General features: G+C 34.6%; 1 protein-coding gene across 4 annotated transcripts in view; it reads left to right on the forward strand.

Annotated features, from left to right (window-relative positions):
- Nucleotides 1-12,652, forward strand: part of ESCO1 (establishment of sister chromatid cohesion N-acetyltransferase 1) — a 43,692-nt gene extending 31,040 nt beyond the window's left edge. For 2 of the 4 annotated variants that reach the window (XM_019986756.2, XM_019986755.2), the window contains 4 exons: nt 4,872-4,961; nt 6,797-6,940; nt 9,575-9,762; nt 11,464-12,652. In XM_019986756.2, the coding sequence (XP_019842315.2) occupies nt 4,872-4,961; nt 6,797-6,940; nt 9,575-9,762; nt 11,464-11,611 (570 nt within the window). In that variant the 3' untranslated portion in view covers nt 11,612-12,652. Of the gene's footprint in view, nt 1-4,181; nt 4,312-4,871; nt 4,962-6,796; nt 6,941-9,574; nt 9,763-11,463 lie in introns of those variants that run through there. The other 2 variants (XM_019986757.2, XR_002183604.2) reach the window with 2 other exon arrangements.
- The last annotated feature ends 936 nt before the right edge of the window (nt 12,653-13,588 follow it).

Below are 13,588 nucleotides of genomic sequence, written 5' to 3' on the forward strand. Positions count from 1 at the left end.
TAACTTAAACAGGTTGGCTTGCTTTTAGTGGTTAAGTCATTCAAAATGGGAAACCATGTATCTTGAAATACTCTAGTGATAATAAATACAGCTAACAGATTTGAAGGTTAGCTTCAGAAAGCATTGTGCTTAATTATGCTTTAATAGACCAATTGTATCATTCAAGTCTTTTTAGCTGAACATAAGTGAAAGTCGCTCAGTTGTGTTTTTGACCCCGTTGACTAGAGTCACTTGGAATTCTCCAGGCCAGAATACTGTAGTGGGTAGCCTTTCCCTTCTCCAGAGGATCTTCCCATCCCAGGGATCGAACCCATGTCTCCCACGTTGCTGGCGGATTCTTTACCACAAATTAACATATATAAGATACTAGGTTTTAATTATTTTATTTTAATTTCAGCAGTTACATTGTGTGTACAATTAAATTTAGTTCAGAAATAAATTGACCTCACTCACTTTCAAACTAAAGTCTCAGATAATCTTCACTGCTTGTGATACTGTGACTTATAAAAACAATATTTATTTAGTTCCTGACTCACAGCTCCCAAAAGCTATGAAATTTCCTAAGAGATGGGATACAATGTGTTTTGTTATGTTAATGAGATGACCTTTGGAACTAGCCTAAGGATGGGAGCCAGCTACTGAGGGTTGGAACTTTCAGTTCTTACACAGTGATCCTAGGAGGGAATAGGCACTGGAGAATGAATTCTGTTACCAGTGGCCAATGATTTAATCAGTCCCACCTCTGGTGAAACCTTCAAAAAGCCAGGACAGGGTTCAGAGAGGTTTTGGGTTGGTGAACACACGGAGATCTGGAAAAGTGGTATGCCTGGAGAGAACATGGAAACACATCTTTAACAGTATTGTTGTTAATACAGAATTATTTTTGCAAAGTAACCAAACATGAAGTTAAAACCTTCTGCTTGGGGGTAGTTAAGGTATATTAATACTTTTATTATACCATTTTATTAAAGTAGAAAAAAACAGGAAATACAGATAAGCCTAAAGGAAAAAAATTAAATCACATAAATAACCTTAGTTTATAATTTGGTGTATGTACAGTCTTAGTGACTTTTAAAATATTCATAAGTACATGTTTGCTTTTAAAAATCATTTCAACAGAAATATTTTTACCTATTTCAAGAGTCTAATTTGTTTCTCTTATGCAGTTTTTCTGCAGTTTTTTATGCTGTGTGCCATGGGTACTGTCAAAAAGAGCATGTGACTGAATTTTGAATGAGCTAATTTTAATTTACTTTTGTTTCTAAAGATTTAAAAAAATTTTTAAATGGTATTTGGAGTATATTTATTTAAACAAATAACAACTGTTAGTCTTGCTGTTGAACTAAAATTGTCTGTTTTTAAAATTCCTTTAGTAATTTAAATAAAATTTTAATTGAAATACAACTTGTAAAGAGAAGTACACAAATAATGAACGAGTGCACAGCTTAATGGTGTATTTTTGCAAAGTGAACACCCACATGACAAGAAACACCACTAGTATCTCAAAAGCCCCTTTGTGCCCCCATTGCAGTCAATGCTTGTCTCACCCTCAGGTCTAATCACTCTGCCAACTGGATTCATTTTACATTCATTTTTCACTTCTGAATAAATGGTATTTGCTTAAGCCTTGGACCTTTGGCACAGTTTTGACAATTGGGTGATTGAATTTTCCAAAATAGAGTTCAGTCCCCATTCCCCCCACTATCACCAAATAGCGAATTCCCATGTATTTTTCACTCAGCTTCAGCATAGCAATAAACAAGATTTTAAGAGTATAATCACACCTTTATTTTTTTTTTTTTTTTTTTTTTACACCTTTAAATTTTAATTCCTTAATAGCAGCTATTCCCTCAGGGTTCAGAATCTCCCCAAATATCTCATAATTTTCTATACTGTTTGAATTAAGGTCCATATATTGCACTGGTTGGTATGTCTCTTAAATATCTTTTAATCTAAAGACTCTCCCTCTAGGTTTTTTTTCCCTTGCCATATTTGTTGCTAGTCTTTTTGAAAAGCTAGTTACTGATTTTATTTCTCAGAGTATTTTTTAATGAATATTTCCATTCAACCTTTAATGGAAGTGATTAGTAGGAACTTTTATAGTTGGGATATAATTTTAACACACAAATCTTAAATGTTTGATTGATGAATTTTGACAGTTGTATACACATCAATATATCTACCACCCAGTGTATTTTGTTTTCAGTTGTAATCTTGTTCAAATAGACAAAGAGGAAAACCCCTTCCATTCTTGAGACTCTAAAGTCTAGAATAACTAGGACAGCAAAGGGCAAAAAAAAAAAAAAAAAGATCATTGATTGCTATTAGCAGTGTAAAGCTTTTTTTTTTTTTTTTTTAGCAGTGTAAAGCTTTCTGCTTTTTAGCAGCCAGATAGGTGACTTAAGAATGGGATTTGGAAAATACTACTTGCTAGCAGAGGGCTGTGTGTAACATCTTAGAGCTAAAGGTGAAAGGTGTCAAGGCACTGCATTGAAATTTATATCTTTGGAGAAAGCTGTGGCTATTTGGTTATTCCTCTAAATCACATTTACCCTTCAGCAAACAGCCTCTGCCTCAGTTTCAAGCAGCAGACAGACTTCATCTCATCTAAATTCTCTAAAGATAGGAGGATCATGTGGTTATTGACTCCAGGAAAGAGTTAACTGCAATTGAGGCATATAAATGTCTTTAGTATCTTACTTGACAGTTTTTAGCCACGTTGGTTCTTTCATCTTTGCCTTGTCCAAGGTTTGAACTTATTTTTGCATGTAACTTTGGGCCTTTATTAATTGTGTTTTCTTAAAGTAGTACATTGATTGTAGTTTGACACCACTAAGAAGGTAGAGTGGAAGTTCCTAAGAGTTTCTGAATAGCTCCTCTGTGTGAGGAATCATCTTAAAGCAGTTCTCTAAACTACTAAGTGATGTGGGAGATGACAGCTGTTTTGTCCATAGCCTAGGTCAGGAAAGAGAATGCATTGCAGTGATTTGCCCAAGATTATATTGCTAGTAACTACCAAGAAGTGGGAACTAACCCCCAACTTTTAATCCAGAACTCTTAAAGTTTTCTCTTAAATATGCTGTCTTCATGGGTATTAGAAACTGAAGCAGCAATAACTCTACCCTTTGCAGTTCTTCCTGCTTATACACATACATGAAAAAACAACCATGTTTAAAACATTTTTTGAAATTGTATCAAATCCAATTGTGAAACATTTTCTGTATGAACATGCAAGTCTCAACTTGTTTCAAGAGAAAATTTTGTACAAAAAAGTCAGTAAAGCAAAATAATTTATCTAGTGCCAATGGTACAGTATAACGTTGGCCAGTATTGTTATTTTTAAAGACAACAGGAATGTAACTTATCAAATTATTTTTAGATAATTCAGCTTAGGAAACTATGACTTTGTTATAAGTTGGAGTTAGTTAAATTCTAGCTCTTCATTGAAATTGTAGCTTAGTTTTTAAAATGAAAAGTCTCCATTTTCATTTTATGTAAAATAGATTTATTTTAAAAGCTTTTCCCCAAAATAACATTAATGTAAATTTGTTTTTTAAAGAGAATGATATCTCTTATGCCTTTTCAATACGTTTAGCTGTATTCAGGTCTGGATATGATTCAGATTTCATTTCTGATTTGAAAAAAATGACTTCTGTGACTATTGTTTCTGCTCCTTTTTTCTTTTCAAATTTTGGGAACACATGACCATCCTAAAAATAATCATCTGAATTTGCTTTACTTTTGGGTGCTCTATTCTTTAAACAAATTCTGGTTTTAAATACTTTAATCCAAACAGTTGTTTATACCAAGTTTGTTACTAGACTTTTTGTCCCCAACTAAGAAACCACCCTTTCCCAAAAGACCATTCTGGATCATTTAAGAAAATCAGTCTCCTTTCAGACCTGCCATAGTGTTTTTTAAAAATATTGTTGCCTTTTTCTTGGTTTCATTGAGCTTTAATACTCTGAAACAAATCTCAGAAAGATGCTGGTTTTCTTTAAGATAAATACATTGCTTCTTGAAAAACCTTTTTATTTAAAGTTGGTTGGGTAAGACAAATGGAACAACCAGTTAAGCTCATTCCTTCTGTACTTATTTTTAACCTCAAAGCTCCTAGTTTTAACCTCTGGTTCAGTCCCATCTTACTAGATTTAAGTGGCTTTTGTTTTGTTTTTTTTTTCATGCAGGTTCTGCTCATTAATCACCACGAGTGTGGATCTGAAGAAGAGTTTATTACCTCTCTTTTTTTGAGTATGTTTAACTTCAGATACACACAACGTAGCCTCTCCTTCCCTATTAGATTCTTAGAAGGTAGTTATATTTTTATAGTATCCTTCTTGTGACTTTTGATAGTTGTGATCAATAAGAATAAAAACTATTCCTTACATATTGGGCTCCTGCATGCAAATCAGTTCATTTAAAACCTCCTGGAGGTCTTTGGCATGCCAGACATAAAACCATGAGTGTTTGTTTGTGGAGGTAACCATGTTCCAGAGAAATTTAAGACTTTAATTCTCTTATCAAGAAACTGGGAGAGTTATCCTTTAGGTTCTGGGAGTCACTGATTTTAAGGGGCTTGCTTTTGCTGTGTGATTTTCAAAATTAATTTAAAATGGAAAATGATATCTTAGAAATGCTTTTGTGGTCTTAGATCACTGAATGAATAGTAGAAAGAAATTAGCTTACATTGTACCTGTGTGTGCTTAACAAGTTAGCTGATTTATCATGTCTTTTTAAACATTAATGAGCATATATACTTTTCCATGTTTGTAATTTTTAGACACATTGATGTATTTTTCTTATTGTACATGAATATGATGTATGAAATGTGATAAATAAATTTTATTCTCTTTTTTTTTATATGTATCTAGGGTTGGAAAAAAGAAAGAATTCTAGCTGAATATCCTGATGGCAGGATAATAATGGTTCTTCCTGAAGATCCAAAGTATGCCCTGAAAAAGGTAAATTTCCAGTGAGATTTCACACAGAATGAATAATTTTGCAGCTCATTTTAAGAGTATAATGTATTGCTGGCAGAGCACATTTAAACACCCCATTCTGAGAACAAGAAATCAGCATTTAGTCACAACCCAACTGAAAAACGAATGCTTTAACTTTGTAGTGTGTCATTTGTTGTTGTTGGTTTTCTAAGTCCTGTCTGACTCTTTGCGACCCCATGGACTGCAGCACACTAGATTTCCTGGTACTTCACTATCTCCTGGAGTTTGCTCAAAATCATCTCCATTGAGTGAGTGATACCATTCAACCATTTCATCCTCTGTCCCCGCCTTCTCCTGCTCTCAATCCTTCCCAGCATCAGGGTCTTTTCCAATGAGTCAGCTCTTCTCATCAGGTGGCCAAAGTATTGGAGCTTCAAGCATCAGTCCTTCCAATGAATATTCAGGGCTTATTTCCTTTAGGATTGACTGGTTTGATCTCCTTGTTGTCCAAGGGAGTCTTCAAGAGTCTTCACCACCACCACAATTCGAAAGCATCAATTCTTTGGCGCTCAGCCCTCTTTATGGCCCAATTCTCACATCCTCACATGACTACTGTCTAGCATATGTGAAATGAATTTTCAGTGGATTGATTACTGTTGCATATTATCAGTAATTTGAGTGATGATATAGAAGGCATAGTAAATGCCATATAAGTGATTTCAAGAATCAAAATACAAATCTGAATCATAATTTATAAAACTGAAACTAATAGATGTCATTTTATTCTGAGTAAATTTCTTAATATCCTTGTTGTTAGTAACCTACAGTTCAGTATGTTACTGGTTAGCAACCCATAATAGGTTAAAAATTAAAATTCAAAGAATTGTGAGTCATTTGCCTTTAGGAACTGAGTCAAGTGTTGCATTGTGGGATATTTTTCTAGGATTAAGAGGACTTGGGTTTTCATCACTGAATAAGGAATGTGTTACATGGTATGCTGCAATTTGGAAGTGTGAATACTTAACCCCCTTAGGTGTCATTTGCATTTTAAACTTAGTGTCACAGACGAATGTTTATTGGACTGAATATTTGCAGATTGTTTTTTAAACTGGCAAAGGAACAGATGTTTGAGTGCCTATAAAAATCTTGACTTTGAATACCTACAAAAGTTTGAGCTTATTCTGTTCGGCCTTGACAAGAATTCTAGGAGGTAGAGTGGTAGAAGCACTTTGAGCGTTACGGGTTCAAATCCCAGAAGCCCCAGCTCTTTTGTTCCCAGTGTCCCATATCTGACATGGGAAAGTTATTTAACCTCTGCATTTTATTTCTTCCATACGCAAAGTGAGAAACTATCAGCCTGTAAGAGGGGTTGGATTTAAGTTAGATAATATTCATAAAGTGCTTTGCATAATATCTGGCCCTATAAACTTTTGATAAGGAGTAAACATTTATGCCTTTTCTCTGTGCTCACTTCCACTCCACTGATGAGAGTACAAATTAAGGCTTGCGAAGAACAATGTGGCCTGCCTGGCTAAGGTTCCAGTGAAGTTCTCTCCAGTGCTCCATTCCGTGATGCTTACACTGGGAAGCCTTAGTGTCCTTATTACCTATCAGAGAAGCTCTCAGTCTTGTTCCCAGACTACTGGGTTTGACATTACTCTCCATTCTTTCTTCCTTTTGCAGATTGGTCCACAGAGCTTGAAAAACATTTAGTGATCAGGATAGTCATTCAGAAGCACTCTTCAGAGGATGTTCTGCTTGGAATAATATGCTCAATTTATTGAACTGAAATAGCATATGTTTACATATATAAAATGCTTTTGTTTAAAAAATAATAATTTTTCTTTATTTGGCAGGTTGACGAGATTAGAGAGATGGTTGATAATGATTTAGGTTTCCAGCAGGCTCCACTCATGTGCTATTCCAGAACAAAAACACTTCTGTTTATTTCTAATGACAAAAAGGTAGTTGGTTGTCTAATTGCAGAACATATCCAGTGGGTAAGTGACTTTTAAAGAATGATCCTATGTAGTTCAGTATTTAAAGAGTTATAGCAATAACATCATCGTGGTAAATTTTTCAACATTCTGTGTAAGGAAGAGTATGAATGCGAGAATTCCTGTGCATAATTTTTTTTTACTACAGTGAAGTTGTCTTGCATGGGAATTTGTTTAAGTCAGTAAGTATAAGATTAAAAATTCTACAAATCAAAAGTACTATTAAATTTTGTTTCGGAAATTTCCTTGTTGGCTACTAATGAAGTGTCTGTCTCAGTCCCCTTCAGCACTGAAATAAATCAAGGGTTGCCAGATTATAGTCCGGAAGGCAAAATCTAGCCTGTTTTTTACAACATTTTATTGTAACATAGCTATGTTGATTTGCTTAAATATTGTCAGTGGCTGCTTTCACACTACAGAGATTGAATTAAGTAGTTGCAAGAGGCCAGTTATGCTGCATAGCCTGAAATACTTACTTCCTGGCCCTTCATGAAAAATTTCCCACCCCTGCATTAGGTCACCACTTCTTTGGTTGAGCTCTAATGAGGACTTGGCTGGTATTTAAGAGCCAAATGTAAACAAATAATAGAATTATAGTAGAATTGGTATGTTAATATTATAGGATGGTCCGAAGTTTGACCAGTTTAAGAAAACAGAAGATTTTGGACTTCCTAATCATGCTCACCTTGAGGTAGACCTCCTATGAATTCTCTTATTTTCAGCTGAGTTCTTGCTCATGAATTCAGTGTGCATTGGACTTGACTTTTTGTTTAGTTGATGTCTTTTAGTATATTAATAGTTGCCTGTAAGTATATATGCTTCATCATAAAATTTTCTAATGTGTAGAGTTGAAACAAATATGTGTGATTAATGTCTATATGTTAAGCTACATAAAAATTCAATCTGAAAAAAAAATTCAACTTGAAATTGTGTAAGTTTATGAATTTTGCTATTGGTAATCACAAATTTAAATCAATAGCTGACAAGGTAGTTTGGAGATATAAATTTGATATAAAAGGACTAAGTCATAGAAGCTTGACATCCTATAATTGAGTTAATTTTGCATAGTGCACATCTTGTGGCTTTATTTTTTCCATTGCCCCAGATTTATTCTTTGCTTTATCATTTGTCCGCTTGATAGGTCTCTGAGTCTTGATTGTCCCACTTTTAAAAGATATCAGCAATGTTGTGCTTGATTTACCAATATGTCAAAGTGCTTCCTGTGTGTATGGAATAACTGTGTTGTGTGTTTAAGGATTGTCCTTAGCAACTCAGCCCCCTTAAATTCAATCCAGCTAGCATGATTTATGACTCCTGAAGAAGGTTAATAGTAAGGTACCCACTTGAAGGAAGTATCGCTTTTTATGTGGGACATAACTTCAGACAGAATTGATCATTGAAACGAAGTTAATTAGAGGAGGGGAAAAAGATATTTGAAGTCAGATTTGCACAGAGTGATAAGGATATTTGCAAATTTTATATAGAGTATTCTTAAGTTTATTTGGCAAATGACTAAGCATTCAAAAAAAATTGCAGACATCTATCTTGTTTTTTGACTGTTTCTTACAGTGTTGTTTTTTGTTTGTTTGTTTGGTTGTTTATAATGAGTGTTCTTTGATAAACTCGCGTGTTGCGGGAGTTTTGGGCCCTGCTGAGTGGCTTCTGGCATCTCAGTTCCCTGGCCAGGGATTAAGTCTGGGCCATGGGAGTGAAAGCACTGAGTCCTAACCTCTAGACTACCAGGGACCTTGTGGTTTTTTAAATTTCTATTCTACCTAGTTCCAAAAATGACTTGTCGCAGTGTTTATATTAGAACATAGCCGTGCAGTACTTGCTTGTTTATTCTTTGTTAACTTTCAGTTCTGTTGTCTAATTGTTTTAACTTTTGTACCTCATTCTGTTGAAAGGCTGGTGGTGGTATCCCTTTTTGACCACTAGACTGGCAGAAGAGATGTATGTTTTTCAAAGTACTTTTTTTATTTTTAAGAGATAGGAGTGTAGGGAAAGGACCTTCCTAAACTTCTGATTCCTCTGCCATCCTGATTCCCAGTTCTGCACAGCTGTGAACCCTGTAACGATGACAACTATCACAGAAAGTTGTGACTGCTGAGTTCACCCCGTGTACTTTCGCTGGTCCTAGAACATGGGAGGTGGAGAAAATTAACATTCACTTCCTATTATGTGCCAGCCGTGATGGCCGGGTGCTTTGTATTTCCTTATTTAATCTCTCACAAGTCTCTGAAAGAGATGGTGGAGAGTTCCAGTTTATAGACAAGGATCCCAAAGCTAAATTAAGTAACTTCATCTCGTGGTCACATAACTAATAAGTGAGTTAGAACAGAATGTAGATCCAGGTCTGTTTATTTCCTAAAATGAGAGCAAAATGTTAAGTGGTTCCTATGGTTTGTTAAGAAGCCAGATGGACGTAGTGATGACCTCACAAAAGGTCAGTATGAGACAATTGCTTAATAATAGTCTCACTTTAAACACCCTGCCCTGCCCCCCCCAAGAATGTCTCTATGTGTATAATGGACTCACTTTGCTGTATAGCAGAGAGTAGCACAACATTGTAAATCAACTATACTTCAATTAAAAAAAAATCACCTATGAATTTCCCCTTAATTTTGCTGCATATAGGGCTACAGAGTTATAGAAGAAAAACTTCCAGTTATCAGGTCAGAAGAAGAAAAGGTCAGATTTGAAAGGCAAAAAGCCTGGTGCTGCTCAACATTGCCAGAGCCTGCAATCTGTGGCATCAGCCGCATATGGGTGTTCAGCATGATGCGTCGGAAGAAGATCGCTTCTCGCATGATTGAATGCCTAAGGTAACTTGGATGTAATCCTTGAAGTCATTATCAGTAGTTTAGCATTTAAGCAGAGTTTTATATAAAGATTGACATTTAGTTCATCGTAAATGTATAACCTTTATTTATATTAATTTAAAATTTGCATAAGATTGTCAGTATGTAAGAAGTATGGGAAATTTCTTGGGAGTTTAGCTTTTAGGAAAATTTTTAAGAATATTTGTAAATAATCTTAGTCTCTCAATAGTTTTTCTTGATTTTATTCCTTTTTTCTTTTTTTTAAAGTATGAAAGTATGATAACACATTTACAGGAGACTTGGAAAATACAAAGTTATATATATATTGCTTAATTTTTTTAAAATTTTATTTTATTTTTTAACTTTACAATATTGTATTGGTTTTGCCATATATCGAAATGAATCTGCCACAGGTATACATGTGTTCCCCATCCTGAATCCTCCTCCCTCCTCCCTCCCCATACCATCCCTCTGGGTCATCCCAGTGCACCAGCCCCAAGCATCCAGTATCGTGCATCAAATCTGGACTGGTGACTCGTTTCATATATGATATATACATATTTCAATGCCATTCTCCCAAATCATCCCACCCTCTCCCTCTCCCACAGAGTCCAAGAGACTGTTCTATACATCAATGTCTCTTTTGCTGTCTCGTATACCAGGGTTATTGTTACCATCTTTCTAAATTCCATATATATGCATTAGTATACTGTATTGGTGTTTTTCTTTCTGGCTTACTTCACTCTGTATAATAGGCTCCAGTTTCGTCCACCTCATTAGAACTGATTCAAATGTATTCTTTTTAATGGCTGAGTAATACTCGCTTGATTTTTAATCAAAGAGATAGAGATTCCGAAAATTACGTTTGTTTTTTTGTCTCTTGCATTTGCATATGAATTTTAGGAACAGCTTGTTAATTTGTGCAGAAAAACTCACTAACTATAGATCAATTTGAGGAGTAATGCCATTTTAGCAATATTAAGTCATCTGATTCATAATCATGGGATGTCTTTCCATTTACTAAGGTCTCCTTTAATTTCTTTCAACAGTGTTCTATGGTTCTCATTTTTTAGGTCTTACATGTCTTTGTTAAATTTAATCCTAAGTATTTACTTAGATTACTGAGTATTTACTATGTATTTCAGTGTTGTTTTCTAAATTTCATTTTGAATTGGTCATAGAAATAAAATTAATTTTTTAATATTGATTTTATAATTTGCAAACTTGCTGAACTCATGTTTTATTAGATCTGTTATTTTGTGAATTCCTTATAATTTTTGTATATAAAAGATATGTCATCTGTGAAAAGATAATTTTATTTCTTCCTTTCCAACCTCGTTGTTTTTCATTTCTTTTGCTTGTCTAATTGTCCTTGATGATAGACGAGGTATGAGCAGTATGGCCTTACCCTGTTTCTGATTTCTGAGGAAGTTTTCAGTCTTTTTTTTTTTAACTGTTAACTTTGATGTCTTTTGATGCTCTTTATCAGTTCCTTCTATTTAGAGTTGTTGGAGTGTTTTTATCCTGAAAAGATGTTGGGTAAATGTTTTTATAACCATTGTTGCTTTTACAAAACAATTATTTTTAAGTGTACAACATTATTTGACAGGTTTTTTCCACTTTTAATGGTTAAAAATAATTTAATTTTCTTTTTTTTTTTTTTTTACCTTCCACCCCCCCTCCCCCGCCTTTTTTTTCAAACAGGAGTAACTTTATATATGGCTCATACTTGAGTAAAGAGGAAATTGCTTTCTCAGACCCTACTCCTGATGGGAAACTGTTTGCAACCCAGTACTGTGGCACTGGTCAGTTTCTGGTGTATAATTTTATTAATGGACAAAATAGCACCTAAAATAAACTCATGCCTACAGCATCGGAAGACATCTACTGATGAGAATGGATTGGTTGTTGACTTAAACCAGGAACTAGGGCCATTTTTATTACAATGAACTCAGGACTGGCAACAACCAGAAGGTTGTTCCATTTTCATAAAATTGGAAAAAAAATGAAGTAATTGCTTATTGTTGTTTTGTTTTTTAAAGAAGATATTTTATTATCTTTTACAGAAATTTATGATTGATGTATTTTATCTATAGTTATTTAGACATGTTTACATGCAGCAGATAATTGTTCATAGTGGACTGAAAACTAATGCAAGGACTATGGTCTCAGTGATAAGTATAACTTGAAGTTCTTAATTGTGGCAATATACCAGTGTAGCTTGGTACTGTATTTTTTTTATATTGATCTGCTGATACCAGTTATAGTTTTAAAGATTGTATTTTCACAGAGTGGAAACCAATGTTTTTACATCATTATTCAAGAAGGGTGTGAGTTATGTGTTTAGGAATCAAAACTAATTCTTAAAGGGTCTGATACCTACTTTAAGGGAATCATCACAAAAAAAGCGAAGCTCCTTTAGCAAGAGAGAATTTGCAATCCTGAGTTTGTTCTTCTGTTTCTCTTTTTCTGCTGCTTGCTGCCATCAAGAAGCAGAAGGTGGAAAAGAATTGAAGCTTTCCTTCTTGGAGAACTATGAATGACTCGAGTTAGAATGGTGCCCTGTAGTTTATTTATTTGTTCATTCTGGTTTCACTTTTTAAAATAAACATCAACTTGGCACACTTTGGCTATTCACAATCCCAAAGAGGTTTATAAAAACCTGTGGAATAGTTGCAAGCTAAATATGTATGAATTGGTATCTGCTTTGTTATTCCTCAGAAATACTGCACTGGGTATATGCCCTCATTATTGGACTTCATTTTGATACTTGTCTATCCTTCATAGTGCCCTCTACTTTTAAAGGGTTTATATGTTGAAAAACTGCTGTGGCCTTTTATGACCTGTATATAATGTAGAATAAAATAATAAAATACTTGATAGCTTTTTCTAAGTGATAAATGTGATAATGGTATGTTGTTACCGTGCTTTTTCAGGAAGTCTGTTAGGTTTGCTACCTTGAAATAAGATTAAAACAGTGGTTTTTGAAAAGGTAGTTTTCACTAGTTTGCTGCAGAATCTGTATGTCAGTAACATCTCCAAAAGACAGGATCCTAACATGGGAATTTTCTGGTCTTTCAGAGAAATAAAGAGCCATGGCCCAAGAATGAAACACCACTATGATTTAATATAGGTGAATGTTATGAGCTGACATTAAAACCAGCTAAGAATTAAGACTTTTAAATTAAGATCAACATTTTGTGATATGTGATATATATCATTGTGATATATACACACACACACATTATCACCCATAGATGTGTGCTTTTAAAATTAATTGAGTGGTGTAAGGCTCTGTACCTGTCAGTAGGGTGGAATGGTAAGGCAGTGTGACTGTTTCTTCTCATTCATCATGATGGTCCAACTCTTGACACTGCTTTTCTCTTTGGTCTTGAGACTCTTCTAGTCATCGCTGGTCTCAGTGTTTGCCTGACAGGGAACCCATGATTTTTTTTAAATAGGATGAAAACTTCAGGTGTAGCATAGATGTTCTAGTAACTGTTAAACTCATAACATAGGCCCAGATCCCATATAAGCAATAGGATGCTTTGGGGAGCCATACTCGGTGGGTTTCAAAGGGACTTGGAAGTAGGTTGTATTTATTGGTTGGTTTAAAGGTTACCATTACTAGGAAGATTGTTTCTTTTCATGTTTATATTAAAGACACAGCCCCTCAAATAAATTTTACATTCTAGCTATTTCTCCAAGAAGAGAATTATTAATAATATTTAACATTTGAGTGTTTGCCATGTGTCATACTTTGTGTTTGTGCTGTGCTTAAATCACTCAGTCGTGTCTGACTCTTTGCGACCCTGTGGACTGTAGCCCA

Source organism: Bos indicus, chromosome 24, assembly GCF_029378745.1.
Source record: "Bos indicus isolate NIAB-ARS_2022 breed Sahiwal x Tharparkar chromosome 24, NIAB-ARS_B.indTharparkar_mat_pri_1.0, whole genome shotgun sequence".
Lineage (NCBI taxonomy): Eukaryota > Metazoa > Chordata > Mammalia > Artiodactyla > Bovidae > Bos > Bos indicus.